The following is a 26,863-nucleotide window of genomic DNA, read 5'->3' on the forward strand; positions in this document are numbered from 1 at the left end:
CTTCACAGTGAAGCTGTGCTCCTGTTGTGCACCTTTTGGGGGAGGGGGGGGGTTGGCAAACCCTCCTCTTGATCAGACCAACAAAGCGAAGCACACTTACCTGCTTCCCTGTGTGGGCTCCACTTCTTTTCCTGACCTCGGCTGCTCTGCTGCGCTCCCAGGATGGAAGTTTACGGTTTGAGGCCGCTGCAGTGGTGACCTGCTCTCCTCGTTATGACAATTGAGCATGTGACACAAGAGGCTGCTGCCAGCTATTGGCTGCAGCGGCATCAAAATGGGAATGTTCATCCTGGGAGCACGGCAGAGCAGCTGAGCTCAGGGAGCCAGCACCGGGAAGCAGGTAAGTATGTTTCTCTTCACAGGTCTGACCAACGGGGGAAGGGTGTGTTGCCAAACCCTCCCCACACCTCATTGGTGCACAACCCATTTAAAGGAAATGTGTCATCAGAAATGACCTATTGTTTTAACCACTTTATGTTTAACATATTGAGAATTTTTGATAGTTATATTTTTTTTATGCTTTGTAAATGCTCAGGCAAGATGGCTACCCCCATGTTTATGAAACAAAAGTAATAAATCTGCAATCGTAAAATAAAAAGAGATTAGAAAAAAAGATGTGTTGCTATCTGGTTTTATCTGGAAGAAAAAAAAAAGTTGAATAAAGTTGAGGAGAACCTGGCAGAATAAAACTTCATGTTCATACTACTCCTAATACCAAAAGCTCTGCAAAGTGTATGCTTTAAAAAAGGATTGAAGCCAGCTCACCTTCTCATCCTGTGTGTCGGTGCACGGGGCGGACCCAAGCCAGTCCTCAAGGATAATGCACAAGGTAGAAAAGAAGCTCCAGCACCCGAATAGATGTAATGAAAAATCCCGGTCTTTTTTTATCACCAAAAAAATACAGGTGAATACAGCAGACAGTAAACTGACTCCCACTTTATCCCCATTCATCTTGGGGATAAAGTGGGAGTCAGTTTACTGTCTGCTGTATTTTTTGGGTGATAAATAAAGATCGGGATTTTTCATTACATCTATTCGGGTGCTGGAGCTTCTTTTCTACCTTGTGCAAAGTGTATGCTTAGCCTGCCCTCTCAAACCCTACCTAGTGATGTCAGCAGTTCTATTGATTTTTATTATTTGTGTCTTTTGCCCTGTCCCTGTCACCAGATTCCTTCATGACGAGACATACTCTGTTCCACAATTATTTCCTCCCTTTAACATATCTGGACGATTCCTATATGGACTTGTCTGATCTGGAAAAATGGCCAAAAATAGGACATGTGGTGAGTTTCCAGGATCAGGTGCACAGATCCATGAAAAAAGTGTGAATAGTCCCATTGACTTGTATGGGTCAGTGTGCTGTCCGTTTTAAAAAAAGTTTTTGGACAGCACACAGAAGAGAAAAGATGTCACGTGAATATGCCCTGTGTCATAAAGATTGTGTAACCAACCAGTGCAGATGGAGGGTGATTAGTTGTTACCTATTTGCTATTACTTTATGTGATGCTGAATAGTAAGGATCAGGACTTTTCATTCAGGAACATCAGAATATTTCCAGGCATGATGTATTTGAAATGCATGGAGATTTAATTCCCATCTTCCCTGCCCCCCCCCCCCCCAATATTACTGCTGCACAGGTAAATATGAATAATGTGATATTCTTACAGGGGAGTAATGGTGCGGCATGTCAATACAATGAAACTGTGCAAATCTCTAAATGTATTAACGAGTGGTTTTCTGTGGTAATGTATTATTGGCTCTCTGCCTCACCATTAGGCCCCCCCTCCCCTTGGGTCCGCTAGCAGTTTAGCGCCATTGAGTGAAGTGAAACCACAAACGGACGACTATTGTAGCTTCCTTCTGGACACTACGCCAAGAAAGGATTTCTGGACGCAAGAACTGCAGCATTACCTCCCCTTTAAAGCAATGGGAGATTGACTTAATTGCAGCATCAATAGACTGTGTGAACAGTGCCTAAAAGGGGAAAGAAAAATGGTTGATTTCCATTTCATCCACCATGACGGCTTAGACATGAGATTGACCCCTTGACCTCTGTAGGGGGAGGAACACAGAGTTTAAAAGCCACCACCCACTCTCTCCCTTCAGTGTTTCCTGTCCCTACGGGGGCGTCGCACAGAGAGGCCTCCCAGAGGGGAGGTGAAGATTTAGTGCCTTTAGTGGTAGGATTGGCAGAGGAAGTTTGGGTGATTCTCGTCCCAGGGGCCTGCTCTCACCCCTTGCTGCATGGTCTCCCTTCCCTCTGGGAAAGTGGGACGCCGAACAGCCCGGCGAGGCTCGGAGGGGGCGGAGCTTCAGGTCACGTGTGAGCAAGTGTCATTGCGCCTGAGACACGGGCTGATGACGTCAGACGCCGCCTCATGTGAAAATCAGCAGGCGATTCTGACAATGATGTCTCCACAGGCCCCTGGAACCCGCACGGACAACGCAGACCCACCTTCGGCGGCTCCTTCTGTGAGTTCGCCAGCGGAGATAATCTGCAAATGTCACTCATGTTTTCTTTTGAATGTTTGTTTCTGATACCTGGTTGCTCTTCTTTAGTAGGGAGTAAAAAAATATAAAACTTTAAAAAGATCGCTAATGCAAGATTTGCAAAGGAAGAGCAACCATCTATTGTTATGGAAGTAAAATCCATGATTTAGAATGAAAATAAATCATCCCTGGCCTCCCTTATACCAGTTCCTTCTACACCTCCTGTCAAAAAATCAAGTTTATCAGTTCCATCCTCCTCTAAAGCATGCAGAGGACATGGACGATGAGGTGTCCACCTCCAGACATGATATTGATGAAGATCATTTGTCAGAGGGTGAAAATACTATTTTTCCTCAGAGGAAATGGAGGAATTAATAAGGGCAGTAAGGGCTACCATAAGTATTATCCAAAAAGTGCGAAAAAAGGTTGGGGTTCTCCAAACAGTTCAGAAATAGACTACTCTTTGATCCGTCCGAAACTAAGATCTTTAATGAGACCCCAAAATTTTTTATACAAGTGGCAAAAGTTGTTAAGAGAACTTCCCTGTCATTTGAGGATTCGTCACAATTACGAGATCAATGGACCAAAAGGCAGATACCCTTTTGAGGAAATGCTGGAAAGCCTCCGAGTTTGGGATAAAGACAAACATAGCGGCAACATCTGTGGCTAGGGCTATGTATTTCTGGCTCAATGAGTTAGAAAAATCACATGAAGAATAAAGCTCCTAGGGAAGAAATTTTACCCTCTATTGCACTTCTTAGATCCGCCACTGCTTTTCTGACTGACTCTTCTGCAGAATCAGTCAGATTGACGACTAAAGACGCGGCTCTTTCAAACTAAGCCAGTCGAGCGCTCTGGATGAAATCATGGGGGGGTGATAGGACCTCCAAGGCAAAATTGTGCTCCATCGCCTTTTCAGGGGAAAATGTATTCGGCCCTGTACTAGGTAAAAAAATTTGAAAAGTGGCCAATAAAAATAATGGTTTTCCTGAAGAGAATAAAAGGAAACCTTTTTCGTCCCTTCAGTTCGAATGTCCAGACCCTATAGGGGAAAAGGGAAATGGGGCGCTGGAGTTGTCAAAAAGGGGGCAAAGGTAGGGGTTTTCTCCTTAATTCCCCAAATAAGCAAAACGAAAAGCAATGACACCAGAGTAGGAGGGAGGTTGAGGAATTCTCTGACCCAGTTGAAACTGTAACATCAAATCCCTGGGCTTTAGACATCATGAAGAACGGTTACAAAATTTAATTTTCCATTTCATCCATCATGACGGCTAGACGTGAGACTCACCCCTTGACCTCTGTAGGGGCAGGAACACAGAGAGTTTAAAAGCCCCCACCCACTCTCACCCCTCAGTGTTTCCTGTCCCTACAGGGCATCTCACAGATTTATTCACAGTTACCTTTTTTCCCTCCTTCCCCTTTGCCCTCCTGCGGTAGTGACTAAAGCTGGGCAGAGGAAAATACAGGAGCCGATTCTCGTCCCTGAGAGCGGGAGCCTGTTTTCACTCCTTGCCCTATGGTCTTCCTTCCCTTTTAGTAAGGAAGCAGACCATAGGAAAGGAGCACGCTGCACGTTGATACTGACAGTGAGCTGCAGTCTGCGCTCTGTTCCTGGCATTGCCGGAGGGGGCGGAGCTAGGGAACACGCAGCGAGCGCTTGTGACGTCAGACGCCTCTCTAGTAAAAGAGCAAGCGATTCTGTCAACCTGATTCCTGCTCCCGGAGAAGCTACAACATGTCAGCTCTCGAAGCCCCTGGAAGCCACATGGAAAGTGCAGACCCACCTTCGGCTGCTCCTGCTGTGAGTTCCCCTGTGGGGAAAAATATCAGCTTTTTTTTCTTCATGTGATTTAGAAAATTCTAATACCTGGTTGCTCTTCTTTTTATAGGGAGTGAAATAGTCTAAAGTTAAATCCAAATACGCAAGATGTGCAACTTGTGCAAAAAAAAACTCCCCGAAAATTATAAAAAGAAACTTTGCAGATCTTGCATTAGTTAGATTGTAAACGAAGAGCAACCATCTATCCTTATGGAGGTTAAATCTATGATTCAAAGTGAAACTAAATCCTCACTGGCCTCCCTTACGCCAGTTCCTTCTACACCTCCTGCCAAAAAATCCAGGTTGTCAGTTCCATCCTCCTCTGATCATGAGGACGTGGACGAGGAGGCTTCCACCTCTAGACGTAATATTGAAGATTATGTATTGTCAGAGGGGGAAATTGTGGAAGACGAAAATAAATATTACTTTTCATCTGAGGATATGGAGGAGTTACTAAGGACAGTAAGGGCTACCATGGATATTGAAGATATCCAAAAACCCTGGTCAGTACAGGACAAGATGTTTGGGGGACTACGTGTGAAAAATCCAAAGTATTCCCCATAACGAAAACATTAAGGATATGATCCTTGACGAATGGACTAATCCAGAAAGAAGATTGGGAGTCTCTAAGGAGTTAAAAATTGGCTGTTATTTGACCAGGCTGAAATTAAAATCTTTAATGAAACCCCAAAGATTGACGTTTAGGTCGCAAAAGTTAAAAAAAAAACTTCCCTGCCATTCTAGGTTTTGTCACAGCTAAGTGATCCCATGGAGCGGAAGGAAGATGCCCTCCTGAGAAAATTTTGGGAAGCCTCTATGTTTGGGATGAAGACAAACATAGCGGTAACCTCTGTGTCTAGAGCCATGTATTTTTTGGCTCAACGAATTTGAAAACCATATAAAAAATAAAACTCCTAGAGAGGAAATCTTAAACTCCATCCCCCTTCTTAGGTCTGCCACAGCTTTTCTGGCTGACGCCTTCATAGAATCGGTCAGATTCGCTGCTAAAGATGCGGCTCTGTCAAATTCGGCAAGAAGAGCACTTTGGATGAAATCCTGGGGAGGTGACAGGACCTCCAAGGCAAAATTGTGCTCCATTGCTTTTTCAGGAGAATACATGTTTGGGCCCGTACTAGATGCAATCTTACAAAAGGCAGCCAACAAAAAGAAAGGGTTTCCCAGAGGAGAACAAGAGGAAACCTTTTCGTCCTTTTAGTTCACAGTCCAAATCCTACAGTTGAAATGGCAAAACCAGAGGAGCTGTCAGAAAGGGGGCAAAGGTAGAGGTTTTCTCCTTAATCCCCAGAACAAACAAAATAAAAAACAATGACGCCGGGGTAGGAGGAAGGTTGAAGAATTTTCTGACCCAGTGGGAAGCTGTAACCCAAAATCCCTGGGCTTTAGACATCGTGAAAAATGGTCACAAGATAGAATTTTCCTCAACCTCTCCAAGAAGAATTCAAATCATGCCCCACAGTCAAAACGTGTTATCAAAAATTTGGCAGGGGGTCCTGGACTTAAAAAGATCGGGAGTAGTGGTAGAAGTGCCCGAATCGGGAAAAGGAAAGGGCTTCTATTCAAAATTATTCATAGTCCAGAAACCCGACTGCTCTTTCCGTATTATTATAAACTTAAAGGGTCTAAAATTTTTTGCAGAAAAGATTGTTTTTGGGGAAAAAAATAAATAAATGTTCTACACATTACAGCGGTTCATCAGAAAATTTAGAGGTGTATTTTTTGAGCAGAAAAACCCTAGACCCGGGAGAATGATCTTTAAATCAGGAAATCTTTCCGAAAATTTCCCAAAAATGGGGCAGGCCGCAAATAGACCTGTTTGTTTAAAAAAAAAATGCAAACGTCGAGTGCTTTTGTTCCTTGGATCCCAGAGAAAGGCGCCTTTTTTCAATAAAATGGACATGGGATCTAGCATATGGTTTTCCTCCCTGGACTCTAATTCCCAGAGTCCTACAGGAAATTCTAACAGACCCACTAACGGTGATATTGATAACCCCCTACTGGCCGAAAAGAAGCTGGTTCTCCATTCTAAAGAAATTAGCTCTGACCACTCGCCATCAGGCAGTAGGTTTGGAAGCGTCGCAGTCCCTCGCCCGAAACCAGGGGGAGGGCCAAGCGCCTGGACATCAGGGCCTGAGTGACCGAGAGGGCGGAACCGTACCAAGAAGAGCCTTGGGCATAACGTTTAAAAAAAATAAATAAATAAAAAGCCGGCAGGAAAAAAAAGGTTACGGTACCTCTGCTGATTACCTAAAAATCTGGAAGAGGTACCGTAGATGGTTGGGAGGTGATTCTCCAAATATGTCCTCCCTATGTATTCAGAAAATTTGGGATTTTTTTCAGAAAGGACTAGACCTTGAACTTGGGCCAGGTACCCTAAAAGTCCACATCTCTGCCCTGGGAGCATTCTATGATACTAACCTAGCAGATCATAGATGGGTGAAAGGTTTCATGAAAGCAGCATCCAGACTTAGGGTACTTTCACACTAGTGTTATTCTTTTCCGACATTGAGTTCCGTCCTAGGGGCTCAATACCGAAAAAGAACTGATCAGTTTTATCCCCATGAATTCTGAAAGGAGAGCAATCCGTTCAGGAGGCATCAGGATGTCTTCAGTTCAGTATTTTTGAATTTTCAGGACGGAAGTAATACCGCAGCATGCTGTGGTTTTATCTCCATCCAAAATTCTGGAACACTTGGATGACACCGGAAAGACTGATCCGGCATTTCAATGCAATTGTCATACGGATCAGGATCCTGATCCGCCTGACAAATGCCATCAGCTTGCGTCCGTATTGCCGGATCCGGCAACAACGAAACTGCCTGCCGGAATCCTCTGCCGTAAGTGTGAAAGTACCCTTAGACCATCATTAACTCCTAAAGTTCCTCAGGGGGATTTAAAGGGCTTCTGTCAGCCCACTAAACCGTTTTTTTTTTTTTTTGTTTACTAATAATCCCTATACTGCGAGCTCTGCATACATAAGTTAAATAATCATTTTGGTTCAGTAGAATTTGATACAAAGCTATTTTTATAATATGTAAATTACCTTGCTACCAGCAAGTAGGGCGGCTACTTGCTGGTAGCAGCCGCATCCTCCGATCCTAATGACGCGCCCTCCGCATTCTGATTGACAGGGCCAGGGAATGGAATCGTTCTCTGCTGGCCCTGCCTGTTTGCATTCAAAATCCTGCGCCGCGGCTGTACCTATCTTTAATCTGCACAGGCGCACTGAGAGGCGGCCGCTCACTCGGCCGCTCCATCCTCAATGCGCCTGCGCCACGTGTAGATGTGACGTCATCGGCGCAGGCGCATTGAGGATGGAGCGGCCGAGCGAGCGGCAAATTGGCAGGGTTGCCACATGCAGACATGCCCTTAGGATGCCCTATCAGATTCCTGATAAACTTATGAAACTAAAAGTATATGGAAGGTTTAAAAAATTTACTTTATTTTATTTTTTTTGGTTTGTTTTTAAATACTCCTGGTGTTAACTTTGAAACCGCATCAGAAACCCTAAGTCTGAACATGCACTTGCACCCTTATTGTGTTCACAATGTTTTACATGCCAATGATGATCCCTTTTTTGATTTGTTTTTTTTTTTGTTGTAGCAACGACTGAGCACAATAAAGGTAGAGGAAATTTCTATATTGGCCAAGTGTTTGAAAATGATGGAAAGTGATAAAAATGTGGATATTTTAAACTCTGGTCTCTGGTAAGTTTATTAACTGAATTCCCTGCCCCCATAAGTACCCAGATGACCCTAGTGTTCATGAGTTTCTTTTTTTAAGCAAAGTTAGGGTTGAAGACTACAACAGACCTTATGTCTAACTAGTGACATGCCTACAGGCCTTTCAGTAGCTTCAGTGTCTGATCTCGACCAACTGATGGCATTAAGGGTCCATTCACATGTCCGCAAGTGTTTTGCGGTCCGCAAAACAGACACCGGCCATGTGCGTTCCACATTTTGCGGACAGCACATGGCCGGCACTTTAATAGAAATGTATTTTCTTGTCCGTGTCTACGGACAAGAATAGGACATGTTCTATTTTTTGTGGAACGGAAGTGCGGATGTGGACAGCACACTGTGCTGTCCGCATCTTTTCCGGCCCCATTGAAAATTAATCGGTCCGGATCTGTTCTGCAGCGTTGCGGAACGGATCCTGATCCATTTTGCGGACATGTGAATGGACCCTTAGAAGAAGCCATCCTAGAGACAGATGTTGTTTTTAAAGGGTAACCGCAATTATTTTTTTTTTTTGCTAGTTTATTACAGCTAGAGTTTATTATACCTGAGTTCGTCTGTCAATGGTTGTCAAAAGATCTGTAATTACCTTATAATAACAGCTTTCATTAATGTCTCCTGTCCCTTCCCACTGCTCCCTTAAACGACAGTTGCTATGGCTTGTCTGTTTCCAGCTAAGAAGACAGGAAGACGGAGGGGCGGTCCTTCACATTGAGTGTCTCTCAGTAATCCAGTCTGATTGGCTGGCAGGGAGCTGCTGGCTACAGCAAATGTGTATGGGAAGTGAGGGAAAGCCATTTTGGCCTCAGAGAACTGGCAGAGGAGCCATCTTGAGAAAGTCCTCCATATTGTGAATGTTTAAACAATGAAAAACTTGACAGTTACCCTTTAAAGGAGTTGGCCAGTTTATATGTCTATGCTGTTTCAAGTAGCATTCGTGTCAGTTTCCATTAAGGGTCCATTCACACGTCCGCAATTTTGTTCCGCATTTTGCGGAATGGAATTGCGGACCCATTCATTTCTATGGGGCCGCACGATGTGCGGCCCGGATCCAGAGTTGCAGACCCGCACTTCTGGGTCCGCAATTCCGATCCTGAAAAAAATAGAACATGTCCTATTCTTGTCCGCAATAGTGGACAAGAATAGACATATCCTATTAGTGCCGGCAATGTGCGGGCCGCAAAATGCGGAACGCACATTGCCGCTGTCCGTGTTTTGTGGATCCGCAAAACACACACGGATGTGTGAATGGACCCTTATAATGGAGATATGCTAAATCAATTTTTTAAAGAAAACCTGTCATCAAACAACGCAGTGCAATCTGAGAGCACAATGTTGTAGAGCAGAAGTAGCTGAGCAGATTGATATACAGTTTATGAGAAAGGATTGAGTAAAACCTAGGGTATAATTTATACACGCAATGCTATCAGTCACTGGTAACCCCTCCCTCCTGTACCGATAGGGATTCACAGGAGGTGGAACAAAGCTGAGCTATAAATGTATAAATTCTGGGTTTTGCTGACTTTCCTTACAAAACTATATGTATATAAATATTGAGATATATATATATATATATATATATATATATATATATATAAAAATAATGGCGGCACCGAGCAAACGTAAAGCGGGTGCTATGTCCCAGGGCATGTGTCCAGAGCCCAAATATAAAAAAAGGAAAGCAAATGTGGCAAAAAAGGAAGCAACGTTTCGGCTCAACAATAGAGCCTTTCTCCACCTTTAATGTGACCTATAAACTGTACAACTCAATTGAAAAACAAACTGAAGTTTTTTAGGTGGAGGGAAGAAAAAAATAAATAAAATAATGTGGTTGCATAACTGGGGATGTAGCTGTGTTCAGAATTAAGTAATCGCATTCAAAACCATGTTAAATAGGAGACAGCATACACCTGCCATCATTTAAAGTGCCTCTGATTAACCCCAAATAAAGTTCAGATGCTCTAGTTGGTCTTTCCTGAAAATTTCTTAGTCGCATCCCACAGCAAAAGCCATGGTCCACAGAGAGCTTCCAAAGCATCAGAGGGATCTCATTGTTAAAAAGTATCAATCAGGAGAAGGGTACAAAAGAATTTCCAAGGCATTAGATATACCATGGAACACAGTGAAGACAGTCATCATCAAGTGGAGAAAATATGGCACAACAGTGACATTACCAAGAACTGGACATCTCTCCAAAATTGATGAAAAGACGAGAAGAAAACTGGTCTGGGAGGCTACCAAGATGCCTACAGCAACATTAAAGGAGCTGCAGCAATATCTGGCAAGTACTGTCTGTGTGATACATGTGACAACAATCTTCTGTATTCTTCATATGTCTGGGCTATGGGGTAGAGTGGCAAGACGAAAGCCTTTTCTTACGAAGAAAAACATCCAAGCCAGGCTACATTTTGCAAAATCACATTTGAAGTCTCCCAAAAGCATGTGGGAAAAGGTGTTATCGTCTGATGAAACCGAGGTTGAACTTTTTGGCCATAATTCTAAAAGATATGTTTGGCACAAAAACAACACTGCACATCACCAAAAGAGCACCATACCCACAGTGAAGCATGGTGGCGGCAGCATCATGCCAAGGGGGCTGTTTTTCTTCAGCTGGAACTGGGGCCTTAGTTAAGCTAGAGTAAATTATGAACAGTTCCAAATGCCAGTCAATATTGGCACAAAACCTTCAGGCTTCTGATATAAAGCTGAACAAGAAGAGGAACTTCATCTTTCAGCATGACAACGACCCAAAGCATACATCCAAATCAACAAAGGAATGGCTTCACCAGAAGAAGATTAAAGTTTTGGAATGGTCCAGCCAGAGCCCAGACCTGAATTCGATTGAAAATCTATGGGGTGATCTGAAGAGGGCTGTGCACAGGAGATGCCCTCACAATCTGACAGATTTAGGCCTCATGCACACGACTGCTGTGTGCACCCGTGGCCGTTGTGCCGTTTTCCGTTTTTTTCTGCGGCTCCATTGACTTTCAATGGGGCCGTAGAAAACTCGGCTTGTGCACCGTTTTTACACCGCGCCCGTGACCCGTGTTTCGAGGCCGTGAAAAAAATATAACCTGTCCTATTTTTTTCACGGCCAACGGTTCACGGGCCCATTCAAGTCAATGGGTCCGTGAAAGAACACGGATGCACACAAGATTGGCATCCGTGTCCGTGATCCGTGGCCGTAGGTTTCTTTCATACAGACGGATCCGAAGATCCGTCTGCATAAAAGCTTTTTCTGATCTAAGTTTTCACTTCGTGAAAACTCATTTCCGACAGTATATTCTAACACAGAAGCGTTCCCATGGTGATGGGGACGCTTCTAGTTAGAATACACTGCAAACTTTGTACAAGACTGCCCCCTGCTGCCTGGCAGCACCCGATCTCTTACAGGGGGATATGATAGCACAATTAACCCCTTCAGGTGTGGCACCTAAAGGGGTTAATTGTACTATCATATTCCCCTGTAAGAGATCAGGGCTGCCAGGCAGCAGGGGGCAGACCCCCCCCCCCCCCTCCCCAGTTTGAATATCGTTGGTGGCACAGTGTGCCAACCACCATCGCCCCCCCCCTCCCTCCCTCTATTGTATTAAATCGTTGGTGGCACATCCAAAAATCAAGGAAGACCCACGGACGAAAAAACGGTCACGGATCACGGACCCCGTTTTTGCGGACCGTGAAAAAAAACTGTCGTGTGCATGAGGCCTTAGAGTGTTTTTGCATAGAAGAGTGGGCAAATCTTGCCAAGTCAAAATGTGCCATGCTGATAGACTCATACCCAAAAAGACTGAGTGCTGTAATAAAATCAAAAGGTGCTTCAACAAAGTATTTGTTTAAGGGTGTGCACACTTATGCAACCATATTATTTTATTTTTATATTTTTTCTTCCCTCTACCTAAAAGATTTCAGTTTGTTTTTCAATTCAGTTGTACAGTTTATGGGTCACATTAAAGGTGCAAAAAGTTCTGAAATAATTTATCTTTGTCTCATTTTTTTTTTCATCACAGAAACCTGACATTTTAACCAGGGGTGTGTAGACTTTTTATATCCACTGTGTGTGTGTGTGTACATATATATATATATATATATATATATATATATATATATATATATATATACACACACAGGTGAAACTAAAAAAATTAGAAAATCGTGCAAAAGTCCATTTATTTCAGTAATGCAAATGAAAAGGAATTGCATTAATGCAGCTTAAAATTAGAATTTTGTGAAAAGGTTCAATATTTTAGGCTCAAAGTGACACACTCTAGTCAGCTAATTAATCCATACCCCATGAGCAATGGGTACCTCAAAATTGTGACTTTGGGGTTTCATAAGCTGTAAACCATAATCATCCAAATTATAACAAATAAAGGCTTGAAATATCTTTCTAGCTTTGCATGTAATGAGTCTCATATGTTAGTTTCACCTTTTAATTTGCATTACTGAAATAAATGAGTTTCACGGAGTGTGTGTGTGTGTATGTATATATATATATATATATACACATATATATATACACACAATCTGCTCAGCTCCTCCTGCTCTATAACATTCTGTAAGATTGCATTGCATTTTTTGGTGACTGGTTCTCTTTAAGCTAGACCCTGACAAATCCTGGTGGACCCCATTGAATTATAATAGAGCCTGCTTGGTTCCAATAAGAATAGTGCTGCAGCCCAGTCCAAACACTGGAATCCCTGTGTTGTGTAAACGGTTCTGGTTGCGGTAGGAGAAGGGGGTGTGCTGCTTGCACATACTCCAGATAGTCCAGGCTGTCTCGCTGTGCTGCCATGTGATTACAGTACATTATGCTTGTTTGACACATATTTTTTTACTTCCATACATCTTTCATGTACTAGTAATCTAGTAATATTACATTTAATAAACACGTGTTATTGTTAGTTTATTAATAGAGCTTAAATGTGAAGCCATAAAAGATGTCACAGCCATTCAGAACATGATGAGAATCGCTCCACCACATCTTAGAAGGAACTTTGAGGTAAAATTGTTTAACATTTGCAGGATTTTGTCTAAAAGGGGTTATCCCTACATTAAAAGTATCCCCTATCCGCAAGGTGAGGGGATAAGTGTCAGATCGGTGTGGTCCAACTCCTGGGACGCCACTGATTACAATTGGTGGTCCAGCATCCCCTGTTCTCCATTGGTACTACAGAGGCACATGTCCACCACCGATCCATTCATATTCCTCTGTTTAGGGTATAAGTGTATATCTAGGGGCCACCCCGTGCATATTTTTGTTTGCTGAGTGGGTCACTAATAGGCACACTAGGATTTTATTAAAGGTGTTACATCTTAGGCTACTTTCACAACAGCATTTCTACTGAATCCGGCAGGGTCAGCAAAAACGCTTCCATTCTAATAATACAACCATCTGCATCCGTCATGAACAGATCCGGTTGTATTATCTTTAACATACCCAAGACGGATCCGTCATGACTAGGGCTGCAGCTAACGATTATTTGAATAATCGATTAGTTGCCGATTAATTTCTACGATTAATCGATTAATCGGGAAAAACGACAAAATTACAAAACAGAGAGGTTTATATGATCTTACTTGAAAAATTATGTTCAAAGGCCATATTAAAACAAATTGTGGACGACACTATTATGGGGGATCTGTGGACGACACTATTATGGGGGATCTGTGGACGACACTATTATGGGGGATCTGTGGACGACACTATTATGGGGGATCTGTGGACGACACTATTATGGGGGATCTGTGGACGACACTATTATGGGGGATCTGTGGACGACACTATTATGGGGGATCTGTGGACGACACTATTATGGGGGATCTGTAGACGACACTATTATGGGGGATCTGTGGACGACACTATTATGGGGGATCTGTGGACGACACTATTATGGGGGATCTGTGGACGACACTATTATGGGGGATCTGTGGACGACACTATTATGGGGGATCTGTGGACGACACTATTATGGGGGATCTGTGGACGACACTATTATGGGGGATCTGTGGACGACACTATTATGGGGGATCTGTGGACGACACTATTATGGGGGATCTGTGGACGGCGTAGTTATGGGGGATCTGTGGACGGCGTAGTTATGGGGGATCTGTGGACGGCGTAGTTATGGGGGATCTGTGACGGCGTAGTTATGGGGGATCTGTGGACGGCGTAGTTATGGGGGATCTGTGGACGGCGTAGTTATGGGGGATCTGTGGACGGCGTAGTTATGGGGGATCTGTGGACGGCGTAGTTATGGGGGATCTGTGGACGGCGTAGTTATGGGGGATCTGTGGACGGCGTAGTTATGGAGAGGGGGATCTGTGGACGGCGTAGTTATGGGGGATCTGTGGACGGCGTAGTTATGGAGAGGGGGATCTGTGGACGGCGTAGTTATGGAGAGGGGGATATGTGCACTGTTATGGGCATAACAGTGCACAGATCCCTTTCCTCATAACAGTGCACAGACCCCCCTTCCCATAGCAGTGCCATACACAGACCCCCCCTCCTCCCCATAGCAGTGCTATACACAGACCCCCCCTCCCCATAGCAGTGCCATAGACAGATCCTCCCCCCTCCCCATAGCAGTGCCATAGACAGATCCTCCCCCCTCCCCATAGCAGTGCTATACACAGACCCCCCTTCCCATAGCAGTGCCATAGACAGATCCCCCCTCCCCCTTCCCCCTAACAGCCCCGGCCCCGATGCTTGCATCTTTATTTTACCTTTTTACAATGACGCTCCCGCTCCTGTAACAGCCAGGCAGAGCGGACGGCGGCGTAACGTCACTCAATCACGTGACGCGCCTGCTCCGCCCACTTCATGAATGAAGGAGGCGGAGCAGGTGTGTCACGTGAGTGAGTGACGTTACGCCGCCGTCCGCTCTGCCTGGCTGTTACAGGAGCGGGAGCGTCATTGTAAAAAGGTAAAATAAAGATGCAGCGACCGCCCGCCCGCCCGAATAGCAACGAATCGGCGATTATTCGATAACTGGATTCGTCGACAACGAATCCAGTTATCGAATATAATCGATTACATCGATTAATCGTTGCAGCCCTAGTCATGACCTCCATTGAAAGTCAAGAGGGGAAGGATCCGTTTCGAATGGGGCCGAGAAAACTGATCCTTCCCCATTGACTTACATTGTGTGTCAGAGTTACCATATTTTTCGCTTTATAAGACGCACTCCCCCCCCCCCCAAAAAAAAAGTGGGGGGAAAATGGCCATGCGTCTTATAAAGCGGATACTTCGCTGGCCGCTATGCTCCACAGCGCGGCCAGCGAAGTATCAGTGTGAAGGGAGGAAAGCGGGGACACTCATGGCGGGGCCCGGTGCAGTGACTCTACTCTAATACACCGGGCCCCGCAACTGTTAAACATTCAATCTGATCTCTATATCAAATTGTATACGCGCTGTACGGTACTTACTGTAGTACCGGAAGTATAACATTAAGACGGTGCAGCGCCTGCCCCAGCTCCCTCTGTCATGCGGCGCCTGCCCCAGCTCCCTCTGTCATGCGGCGCCTGCCCCAGCTCCCTCTGTCATGCGGCGCCTGCCCCAGCTCCCTCTGTCATGCGGCGCCTGCCTGCTTATCTCACTTTATGAATGAACAGGCAGGCAGCGCATGACAGAGGGAGCTGCGCCGTCTTAATGTTATACTTCCGGTACTACAGTAAGTACCGTACAGCGCGTATACAATTAGGTATAGAGATCAGATTGAATGTTTAACAGTTGCTGGGCCCGGTGTATTAGAGTAGAGTCACTGCACCGGGCCCCGCCATGAGTGTCCCCGCCTCCTCCCTCCACACTGATCCATCTGATGGGGGATCTGTGGATGACATAAGTGTCATCCCCCATAACGGTGCCCTCCACAGAGCCCCCCCATAACGGTGCGTCATTCATCCACAGACCACCATTATTTCAAAACCTACCAAAAGCACACCTTTTTGGTTCAAAATATTTTTTTCTTATTTTCCTCCTCAAAAACATAGGTGCGTCTTATCATCAGGTGCGTCTTATAAAGCGGAAAAATACGGTATTTTGTCTGCGATGGGGACGCAGCCAAATGGAACGGAACGCATTCTGGTGCATTTTGTTTCGTTCAGTTCAGTTTTGTCCCCATTGACAATGAATGGGGACAAAACGGAAGCGCTTTCCCCCGCTATTGAGAACCTATGATGGATCTCAATAGCGGAAAGGAAAAGCACAAGTGTGAAAGTAGCTTTACACAACTGTGTAAATGTGTCCTAAAGCAGACCTTCCAAACAGGCAACATGAAAGACTCTATCCACTTTATGGGTGATAAATGTATGATTTCTTGGGTCCCAAGCACCTAGTACCTCCTTACTGTATTGATGAGGAGTTGGAGCAGTGCTTACAGATACACCCTGATGCTCTGTTTAGTGTCTATGGGACCAAGTGATTTATTTAATACATGCACTATTTGAGACACGTTAGGTGAAGATGGGGGTCTGTCACATTATAGCACCATGTCCCACAAATTTCCTGTGTAAAATTACAGCCTTAACCAGTCATGGATGTAGCCTACATTCCTGCACGCTGAAAAAATTATAAGTTATTAAGTTCTATGTACACCAAAATATTGTCCTTAGAAACTGTAATTCGACCAAAAAATAAGTTATTGCCAGAAGAAAAAGAAAAATAATTAAGAAAAATTGATAATTGTCCATAAATTGAAAACAATCAATTTTTTTTTTCTAGTCCATTTGGGGCCTAAAAGAAAGTAGGAAAAAGAAAAAAAAAAAATTTAAATCACCCCTCTTTCCACAGAATAAAAATAAATAAAGAAAATATAGGGTCAAAATATGGCGATCAAAAGAATATATTTTTTCCAATGCTTTTATTTTTTTAAGTGCTAAAACACGAAAAACGATATTAATGTGGTATGACCAGAATTGCACTTTGTAGTGGACTACTGGTTACTGCAGTGCTGCTGCTGCCACTGAAGTGATTACTGACCACACAGTAGATGGAGCTGTGTAGTTCTAGTCTAGCCCTAGCCCATGAATGTAAGAAATCCAGGAAAATCCATTTTAATGGTTAAATGTCCTTTTAACATTAATAATAAGGCCTCATGCACACGACCGTTGTTTCATTCCGTGTCCGTTGTTCCGTTTTTCGTGATTTTCTGCGGATCATTGACTTTCAACGGGTCAGTTGAAAACTCGGCTAATGCACCGTTTGTTATCCGCGTCCGTGATCCGTGGTTCCAGTCCGTCAAAAAAATATAACCTGTCCTATTTTTTTTTCACGGAAAACGGTTTGCGGACCCGTTAAAGTCAATGGGTCCGTGAAAAAACACGGAGGCACACAAGATTGTCATCCGTGTCCGTTTTTTTTTTCCTATCATTTGCATGGCAAACTTGACTTAGACTTTTTTTTTTTTTTACTTTCCTTCATGTCTGGTGATTCTCCCAAAATAAAGGAAGACACACGGAAACAAAAACTGAAACAGATCACGGAACAACGGAACCGAACACAACAACGGTCGTGTGCATGAGGCCTAACACCGCGCAACAATGATTTTGCTACTGAGAGAAAGACATGTGATTTTTACTAAAATGCGTGAGCTGATTCCAAATATGAACTCGGAATTTGCGTGACACGTCTAGATTTTTACCCCTTAACCCCTTAGGGACACAGCCTTTTTACACCTTAGGACCAGGCCATTTTTTGCAAATCTGACCAGTGTCACTTTAAGTGATGATAACTTTAAAACGCTTTGACTTATCCAGGCCATTTTGAGATTGTTTTTTCGTCACATATTGTACTTCATGACACTGGTAAAATAAAGTTAAAAAAAAATTTTTTTTTGCATAAAAAAGTCAAATTTACCAAAAATTGGGAAAAATTTGCAAATTTCAAGTTTCAGTTTCTCTACTTCTGTAATACATAGTAATACCCCTAAAAATTGTGATGACTTTACATTTCCCATATGTCTACTTCATGTTTGAATTATTTTGGGAATGATATTTTATTTTTTGGGGATGTTACAAGGCTTAGAAGTTTAGAAGCAAATCTTGAAATTTTTCAGAAATTTACAAAAACCCAATTTTTAGGGACCACTACAGCTCTGAAGTCACTTTGCGAGGCTTACATAATAGAAACCACCCAAAAATGACCCCATTCTATAAACTACACCCCTCAAGGTATTCAAAACTGATTTTACAAACTTTGTTAACCCTTTAGGTGTTGCACAAGAGTTATTGGCAAATGGGGATGAAATTTGAGAATTTCATTTTATTGCCTAATTTTCCATTTTAACCAATTTTTTCCACTAACAAAGCAAGGGTTAACAGCCAAACAAGACTGTATCTTTATTGCCCTGACTCTGCCGTTTACAGAAACACCCCATATGTGGCCGTAAACTACTGTACGGCCACACAGCGGGGCGTAGAGTGAAAGGTGCGCCGTTTGGTTTTTGGAAGGCATGTTTTGCTGGACTGGTTTTTTGACACCATGTCCCATTTGAAGCCCCCCTGATGCACCCCTAGAGTAGAAACTCCATAAAAGTTACCCCATCTAAGAAACTACACCCCTCAAGGTATACAAAACTGATTTTACAAACTTTGTTAACCCTTTAGGTGTTGCACAAGATTTAATGGAAAATAGAGATACAATTTCAAAATTTCACTTTTTTGGCAGATTTTCCATTTTAATATTTTTTTTCCAGTTACAAAGCAAGGGTTAACAGCCAAACAAAACTCATTTTTTATGGCCCTGATTCTGTAGTTTACAGAAACACCTCATATGCGGTCATAAACTGCTGTACGGGCACACGGCAGGGCGCAGAAGGAAAGGAATGCCATACGGTTTTTGGAAGGCAGATTTTGCTGGACTGGTTTTTTTGACACCATGTCCCTTTTGAAGCCCCCTGATGCACCCCTAGAGTAGAAACTCCATAAAAGTGACCCCATCTAAGAAACTACACCCCTCAAGGTATACAAAACTGATTTTACAAACTTTGTTAACCCTTTAGGTGTTGCACAAGATTTAATGGAAAATAGAGATACAATTTCAAAATTTCACTTTTTTGGCAGATTTTCCATTTTAATATTTTTTTTCCAGTTACAAAGCAAGGGTTAACAGCCAAACAAAACTCCTTATTTATGGCCCTGATTCTGTAGTTTACAGAAACACCTCATATGTGGTTGTAAACCGCTGTACGGTCACACGGCAGGGCGCAGAAGGAAAGGAATGCCATACGGTTTTTGGAAGGCAGATTTTGCTGGACTGGTTTTTTTTGACACCATGTCCCATTTGAAGCCCCCCTGATGCACCCCTAGAGTAGAAACTCCAAAAAAGTGACCCCATTTTAGAAACTACGGGATAGGGTGGCAGTTTTGTTGGTACAAGTTTAGGGTACATATGATTTTTGGTTGCTCTATATTACTTTTTGTGCGGCAAGGTAACAAGAAATTGCTTTTTTGGCACCGTTTTTTTTTTGTGTTATTTACACCATTCATCTGACAGGTTAGATCATGTGGTAATTTTATAGAGCAGGTTGTCACGGACGCGGTGATACCCAATATGTATACAATTTTTTTTATTTATGTACGTTTTACACAATAATTTCATTTTTAAAACAAAAAAAATGTTTTAGTGTCTCCATAGTCTAAGAGCCATAGTTTTTTCAATTTTTGGGTGATTATCTTAAGTAGGGTCTCATTTTTTGTGGGATGAGATGACGGTTTGATTGGCACTATTTTGGGGTGCACATGACTTTTTGATTGCTTGCTATTACACTTTTTGTGACGGAAGATGACAAAAAATGGCTTTTTTTACACCGTTTTTATTTTTATTTTTTTACGGTGGTCATCTGAGGGGTTAGGTCATGTGATATTTTTATAGAGCCGGTCAATACGGACGCGGCGATACCTAATATGTATACTTTTTTTTATTTATGTAAGTTTTACACAATGATTTCATTTTTGAAACAAAAGAAATCATGTTTTAGTGTTTTCATAGTCTAAGAGCCATAACTTTTTCAGTTTTTGGGCGATTATCTTGGGTAGGGTATGATTTTTGCGGGATGAGATAACTGTTTGATTGTTACAATTTTGGCGTAGATGCGACTTTTTTGATCACTTTTATTACCTTTTTTGGGAAGTAAGGTGGGCAAAATTCCAATTTCATCATAGTTTTTAATTTTTTATTTTTATGGCGTTCACCGTTCGGGTAAAGTAACATTACCGTTTTATAGATCAGGTCGTTACGGACGCGGCGATACCAAACATGTGTAGGGAATTTTATTTTTTCATTTTTAATCAGTGATAAATGTGTTTTTTGATTTTTACTTTATTTTCACTTTTTTTTGACCCAGACCCACTTGGTTCTTGAAGATCCAGTGGGTCTGATGTCTGCATAATACAGTACAGTACAATATATATTGTACTGTACTGTATTTTACTTACACTTTGTCTGAACAGATCTATGCTTTCAGCACAGATCTGTTCAGAACCATGGACAGCAGGACGCCTGAGAAGGCGTCCTGTTGCCATGGGAACCTTCCCCATCTGCTCAGTAGTTGCCAGAACTTCGCAGACGGGGAAGGGTAAGGACGGGGCTTGGGGGGCTGTCTGGGGGCTCTCTCCCTCTCCATTCGGGGGACTGCAAAGGCACAGCAGCCCCCCGATGGGAGAGGGAGGGAGCTCCCTGAGCTGTTAACCTTTTCCATACAGCGGTCCGTACGGACCGCTGTATGGAAAGGGTTAAACGGCTGACATCGCATCACCGATGTCAGACGTTTATACCAGGGTGCCAGCAATGTGCTGGCACCCTGGTATACCCACTAGACGCCAACGATTACGCAATGGGAGGCGGGCGGGGGATCGCGATCCCGCCTACCGCACCGCCCGCAACCCTCCCCCTGCACCTCCCACCGTGCTCAAATAACTCAGGGGTGCAGGGGGGAGGGATACTGGAAACAATTTTTAATCCTAAAGTTTCTGATCCCCGCGGTCAGGGACCGCGGGGATAAGAAACTGCAGAAATCGCAGCAAACCGCAGGTCTGAATTGACCTGCGGTTTGCCGCGATCGCCGACATGGGGGGGTCACGGGACCCCCCCGCGCATTTAGCCTAGGTGCCTGCTCAATGATTTGAGCAGGCACCGGGTTCCGATCACTGCCAGCCGCACGGCAGTGATCGAAAATCCACAGGGCATACATGTACGCCCTGTGTCCTTAAGTACCAGGGCACAAGGGCGTACCTGTACGCCCTGTGTCCTTAAGGGGTTAAGGACCCTGGGATTTTCCATTTTTGAGTTTTCAATTTTCATTCCCTCCTTCCCATAGTCCTAACTTTTTTTTTATTTTTCCATTCACATAGCCTTATGAGGGCTAATTTTTTGCGGGACAAGTTGTACTTTCTAATGGCACCATTTACGGTTGCACACCATGTAGTAGGAAGTTGGGAAAAAAATTCCAAATGGGGTAGAATTTTTTTTTTTTTATCTGTGCACTATGCGGTAAAATTGACCTGTTATCTTCATTCTGCAGGTCAGTACAGTTATGACGATACCACACTCGTATAATTTTTCTTGCGTTTTAATACTGGGAAAAAAAATTAAAACCTTTTTTTATAACCATATTTTGACTCCTATAACTTTTTTGTAGTTATGTGTACGGGGCTGTGTGAGGGCTAATTTTTGCAGTACGGGCTGTTCTTTTCAGTGATACCAATTTGAAGTGTGTGCGACTTTCTTATCACCTTTTACAAAAAAAAAATATTGGGTAGTTGAAGTGACAAAAAATGGCAACTTGCACTATACCAATACAATGCTGCCATCTAGTGGCCTGTATTGGTATAGTCATCTAATAGGCACCGAAGCCTGCTTGAGGCTTCAGCCTATTAGATCAATGTAACAGGTTCCCCGATCGCATACATGTGCCGCGGGTCTCTGCTATTTCAAATAGCAGAAACCCGGCAGTTATGGCCCCCGCTGCACGTGCAAGCGGGCGCTTTGTTTGGGGACCAGACTTCTGCCATGCATGTACGGTGGAGGTCCTTAACCCTTTCATGACAAAGGGTCATTGATGCCCCAGTGTCCAGGTCAAAATTAACAAATCTGACATGCGTCACTTTATGTGGTAATAGCTTTGGAACACTTATTTATCCAAGCCATTCTGAGATTTGTTTTCTCGTGACACATTGTACTTCATGATAGTCATAAATTTGAGTCAATATATTTCACCTTTATTTATGAAAAAATCCTGAATTTATAAAAAAAATATGAAAAATTCACAATTTTCAAAATTTCTATTTCTTTGCTTCTAAAACAGAAAGTCATACCTAATAAAATATTTATTACTTAACATTTCCCATATATCTACTTTATGTTGGCATCATTTTGGAAATGTCATTTTATTTTTTTAGGACGTTAGAAGGCTTAGAAGTTTAGAAGCAATTCTTAAAATTAAGAAAATTTCCAAATTCCACTTTTTAAGTCCAGTTCAGGTCTGAAGTCAATTTGTGAGGCTTACTTAGTGGAAACCGCCCATAAATGACCCCATTGTAGAAACTACACCCCTCAAGTTACTCAAAACTGATTTTACAAACTTTGTTAACCCTTTAGGTGTTCCACAAGAGTTAAAGGAAAATGGAAATTACATTTCTAAATTTCACTTTTTTGGCAGATTTTCTTTTTTTTTTCTTCAACACATTGAGGGTTAACAGCCAAACAAAACTCAACATTTATTACCCAGATTCTGCGGTTTACAGAAACGCCCCACATGTGGTCGTAAACTAATGTAAGGGTGCACGGCAGGGCGCAGAAGGAAAGGAACGCCGTATGGTTTTTGGAAGGCAGATTTTGCTAAACTGGTTTTAGATGTAATCTCCCATTCAAAGCCCCCCTGATGCACCCATACAGTAGAAACTCCCAAAAAGTGACCCTATTTTGGAAACCATGGGATAAGGTGCCAGTTTTATTGGTACTATTTTGGGGTACATATGATTTTTAATTACTCTATATTAAGTTTTTTGTGAGGCAAGGTAACTGAAAAATGGCTGTTATGGCTGAATATGTCTACTTTCTTTCTTTCAGTTTTACATAATAAAGCAATTTTGAAAAAGAAATTATGTTTTTGTGTGTCCATTTTCTGAACGCCATATTTTTTTTGATTTTTCTGCTGATCGTCTTGTGCAGGGGCTAGTTTTTTGCAGAGAGTGTTAAGGTTTTTATTGGTACCATTTTTTGATCATTCATTATTACACTTTATGGGGCAAGGTGGAACAGTTTTTATTTATTTATTTTTACAGCGTTTATCTGAGGGGTTTGGTCATGTGACAATTTTATAGAGCCGATCGTTACGGACGTGGCAATACCTAATATGTATACTTTTTTTTATTTATTTAAGTTTTACACAATAATAGCATTTCTGAAACCAAAAAAATTGTTTTAGTGTCTCCCTAGTCTGAGAGCCATAGCTTTTTTATTTTTTTGGTGACTGTCGTAAATAGGGTATCATTTTTATGCGGGATGAGGTGACGGTTTGATTGGTACTATTTTGGGGGTCATACGCCTTTTTGATCGCTTGCTGTTGCACTTTTTGTGATGTAAGGTGACAAAAATGGCTTCTTTTTTTTTCACAGGTTTTTTTTTTATGGTGTTTATCGGACAGGGTCTATCATGTGATATCTTTATAGAGACGGTTGTTACGGACGCAGTGATACCTAATATGTGTATTTATTTGTATTTTTTTATAGGCATTTTTACTTTTATTTTTTTCAATTTTTTTTTTTTTTTTTTATCAAGTCCCTCTTGGATCTTGATGATCCAGTGGGGCTGGTGGCTGTACTATACTTTGCAATGCTCTTGCATTGCAAAGTATAATACAATCAGATGCCCTGTAGGTGGCAACAGCGGACATGCCATGGCAACCATCGGGCGCTGCCATCGCAGCACAGCAGCCCCGATGGTGGAGAGAGGGCGCCCCCTCCCTCTATTAACCCCATGGATGCCGCTGCCGTGGCATCTATGGGGTTACAGCGGAGTGTCAGCATACAGCTGACACTCTCTGCTTATGGCGGCGGCTCTGGAATGGAGCCGCCGCCATCACACACAGCAGGGGGACCGAACCGTATCGGGGGCAGCGCTGGAAGGGGGGGGGGGGTGTCACGGCTCCATTGAGAGATGTGGGGTAGGAGGAATGTATGGGGCGGGGAGGGGGCGGACCGCATCAGGGCACTGGGCAGCAGGCTGATTAACTGTGGAGACAGGTGCAGGCGGACACAAGGTGGGGCACAGATCGAGGGGGCACAGATGGGGCGGGCACAAGGACACTATGTGATTTCAGGCTCTGATCTGCAGAGCACAGATCAGAACCTAAAACCGGCATTTTTTCACTGCCTCGATCCGATTGGTTAGTCTGCACAGACTAACCAATCGGATTGATTGCCGGCAAGGGGCCACTCTGATTGGACCCTTGCCGGCATTACTGCACTGTATGCTGTCCGTGACCGCAGCAGAGCAGGGGCAGAAGCTTTAATCCAAGCGCTTTGCAGCGCTTGGATTAGAGCTGCCAGAACGTTTATATACGTGGTAGCTGCACGGGGTATGTGCAGCTATCACGTGTATATATACGGATTGCGGTCGGGAAGGGGTTAAAGGGCTAAGTCATACATGCAAAGCTTATTCAGTTATAATATTAATGCATTATATGGGAGATATTCCAAAGGACATGTCCAGATCTGTTCGGACGCACTCAGGCTGATGTCGGCAGTAAGTATATAAGGCAAGCTGGACAGATTTTGATAAAGTGATCTGTTATAGTGCTATCAGTTTTGAAACTAAAAGGGGTTGTCCAAGTTATATTTATTGATGACCTATCCCCAGGATAGGTCATCAATATCAGATCGGAGGGGGTCCGACACCCGGCACCCACTCCGATCAGCTATTTGAAGAGGAGACTCGCGCGGTGTCAGCGCTGCCTCCTCTTCATTGTTTACCTTCTAGCCGTTGCATCTGCAGTGGTGAGCAGGTGTAATTACACCCAAGCCTTCCTATTGAAATGAATGGGACGGCTTGGGTGTAATTACACCTGCTCACCACTGCAGATACAACGGCTAGAAGGTAAACAGTGAAGAGGAGGCAGCGCTGACACCGCGCGAGTCTCCTCTTCAAACAGCTGATCGGAGTTGGTGCCGGGTGTCGGACCCCCTCCGATCTGATATTGATGACCTATCCTGGGGATAGGTCATCAATAAATATAACTTGGACAACCCCTTTAAGATGGATAAACGCAAATGTGTTAACGATCCAGACAATTTCTGCTACATATGTGCTCAATACACTAATGATCAGTTGAAGAATCTGACAAAGCGAGTGCGTCTTGCAGCTTGGGATGCATTTGTGCTAGTAGTGCAGAACCTCCTTGGGAACAGACGAGCTGCAAACTATGCTGAACTAGTAGACAACATGCTTACAGCATATGAACAACTTGGCTGCTGAATGTCATTGAAAGTGCATTTATTACATTCCGATCTTGACTTTTTCCCACCCAATTTGGGACACGTAAGTGATGAACATGGAGACCTGTTCCATAAAGATATTTCTACAATGGAGAACAGGTATCAAGGCCGCTGGAATCCCAACATGATGGGGGACCACTGCTGGTTTTTTACAGTACTGGGCCTTGCTCAAGTGAGACTTTTAAACTGAAAAACAAGACTTTTTGAAATGTTATTCCATTACATTTTCATACACTGTTTACTACGCAAACTTTGATGTAGCTCAGGTACGTATGTAGATAGTTGGAGTAAAACTCGTTCTGTTCAAAATTATTCAATGCTTTCCATACTTATGCATAGCAAAATTTTGTGACGTGTTACAACAATTCTGACTTTGGATTTGTAATCCGCACACTCGATTTAATATAGGACAGGACAAATGGTTTTTGCCCAGTAACAGACGAAACGTTTTTTTTTTTTGTTTAGTTTTTTTATAATCTTGCTGCATCACTGTACTATGGTGAAAACCTGTCCTCCATATTCTCTTTTAATATGTCCATATTTTCTGGTAGGAGAAGGCTTTACAGATGGTTGACAAGTTCACAGTATCTCAGTGTCACAATATGTTCTCTGTTCTTGCTGGAATTAATCTGCATTCTGAGAGTCTTCTGGATTCTTGTAGCCACAAACTCATCGGTAAGTTCATTACAAGATACTTTGCAATTTAATAAAATCTATCCACAGATTTGATGATTTTTTTTTTTATTTTTTTTATATATAATGATTTTTTTTTGTAGCAATAAATGTTTTAGCTGTAGTAATGAAATGGATGCAACCATGTGACATGCTTGACATTTATTTTTTTTAGAAATGTACTGGATTTGGTTTAAAGTGTACCTAAACATTCAGATAAGCTTTTTTAAAACCTATTCTAATATTATAGAAATCATGTTTGTAATGTACTTTTTTTATCTTTCTTGTGAAATCGGCGCCTATAGTTCATGTCTTTTGCACTTTACGGTGTATGGGAGTATGGATTCCACGGGGGCTGCACTGAGCACTGTACAGGCAGGAGCACACATTACTGCTTCTGCCTGTACCAGCCTCGCTCCTCTAACCCTAAGTTCACACCTGAGCGTTTTACAGCGCGTTCAAATGCGCTGTAAAACGCTCAACACGTGAAAACCAATGCTTCCCTATGGCCCTGGTTCACACTTGAGCGTTTTACAGCGCGTTTGAACGCGCTGTAAAACGCCCGACGCATAAACAAGTTCTTGAGCTTTTTTGGGGGCGTTTGTCGCGCGTTTTGGCCATAGACTAATTGGACAAC

At 43.0% G+C, this 26,863-nt stretch overlaps 1 protein-coding gene across 2 annotated transcripts in view; it reads left to right on the plus strand.

Moving 5' to 3' along the window:
- The window catches only part of FASTKD2 (FAST kinase domains 2), an 80,629-nt gene that overhangs the window by 14,697 nt on the left and 39,069 nt on the right, over nucleotides 1–26,863 (plus strand). For both annotated transcript variants that reach the window (XM_044303938.1, XM_044303937.1), the window contains 3 exons: nucleotides 7,931–8,034; nucleotides 12,967–13,063; nucleotides 26,106–26,229. In XM_044303938.1, coding sequence (XP_044159873.1) covers nucleotides 7,931–8,034; nucleotides 12,967–13,063; nucleotides 26,106–26,229 — 325 coding nt within the window. The remainder of the gene's footprint in view (nucleotides 1–7,930; nucleotides 8,035–12,966; nucleotides 13,064–26,105; nucleotides 26,230–26,863) is intronic.

The sequence above is a fragment of the Bufo gargarizans genome, chromosome 8, assembly GCF_014858855.1.
Source record: "Bufo gargarizans isolate SCDJY-AF-19 chromosome 8, ASM1485885v1, whole genome shotgun sequence".
Taxonomy (NCBI): Eukaryota; Metazoa; Chordata; class Amphibia; order Anura; family Bufonidae; genus Bufo; species Bufo gargarizans.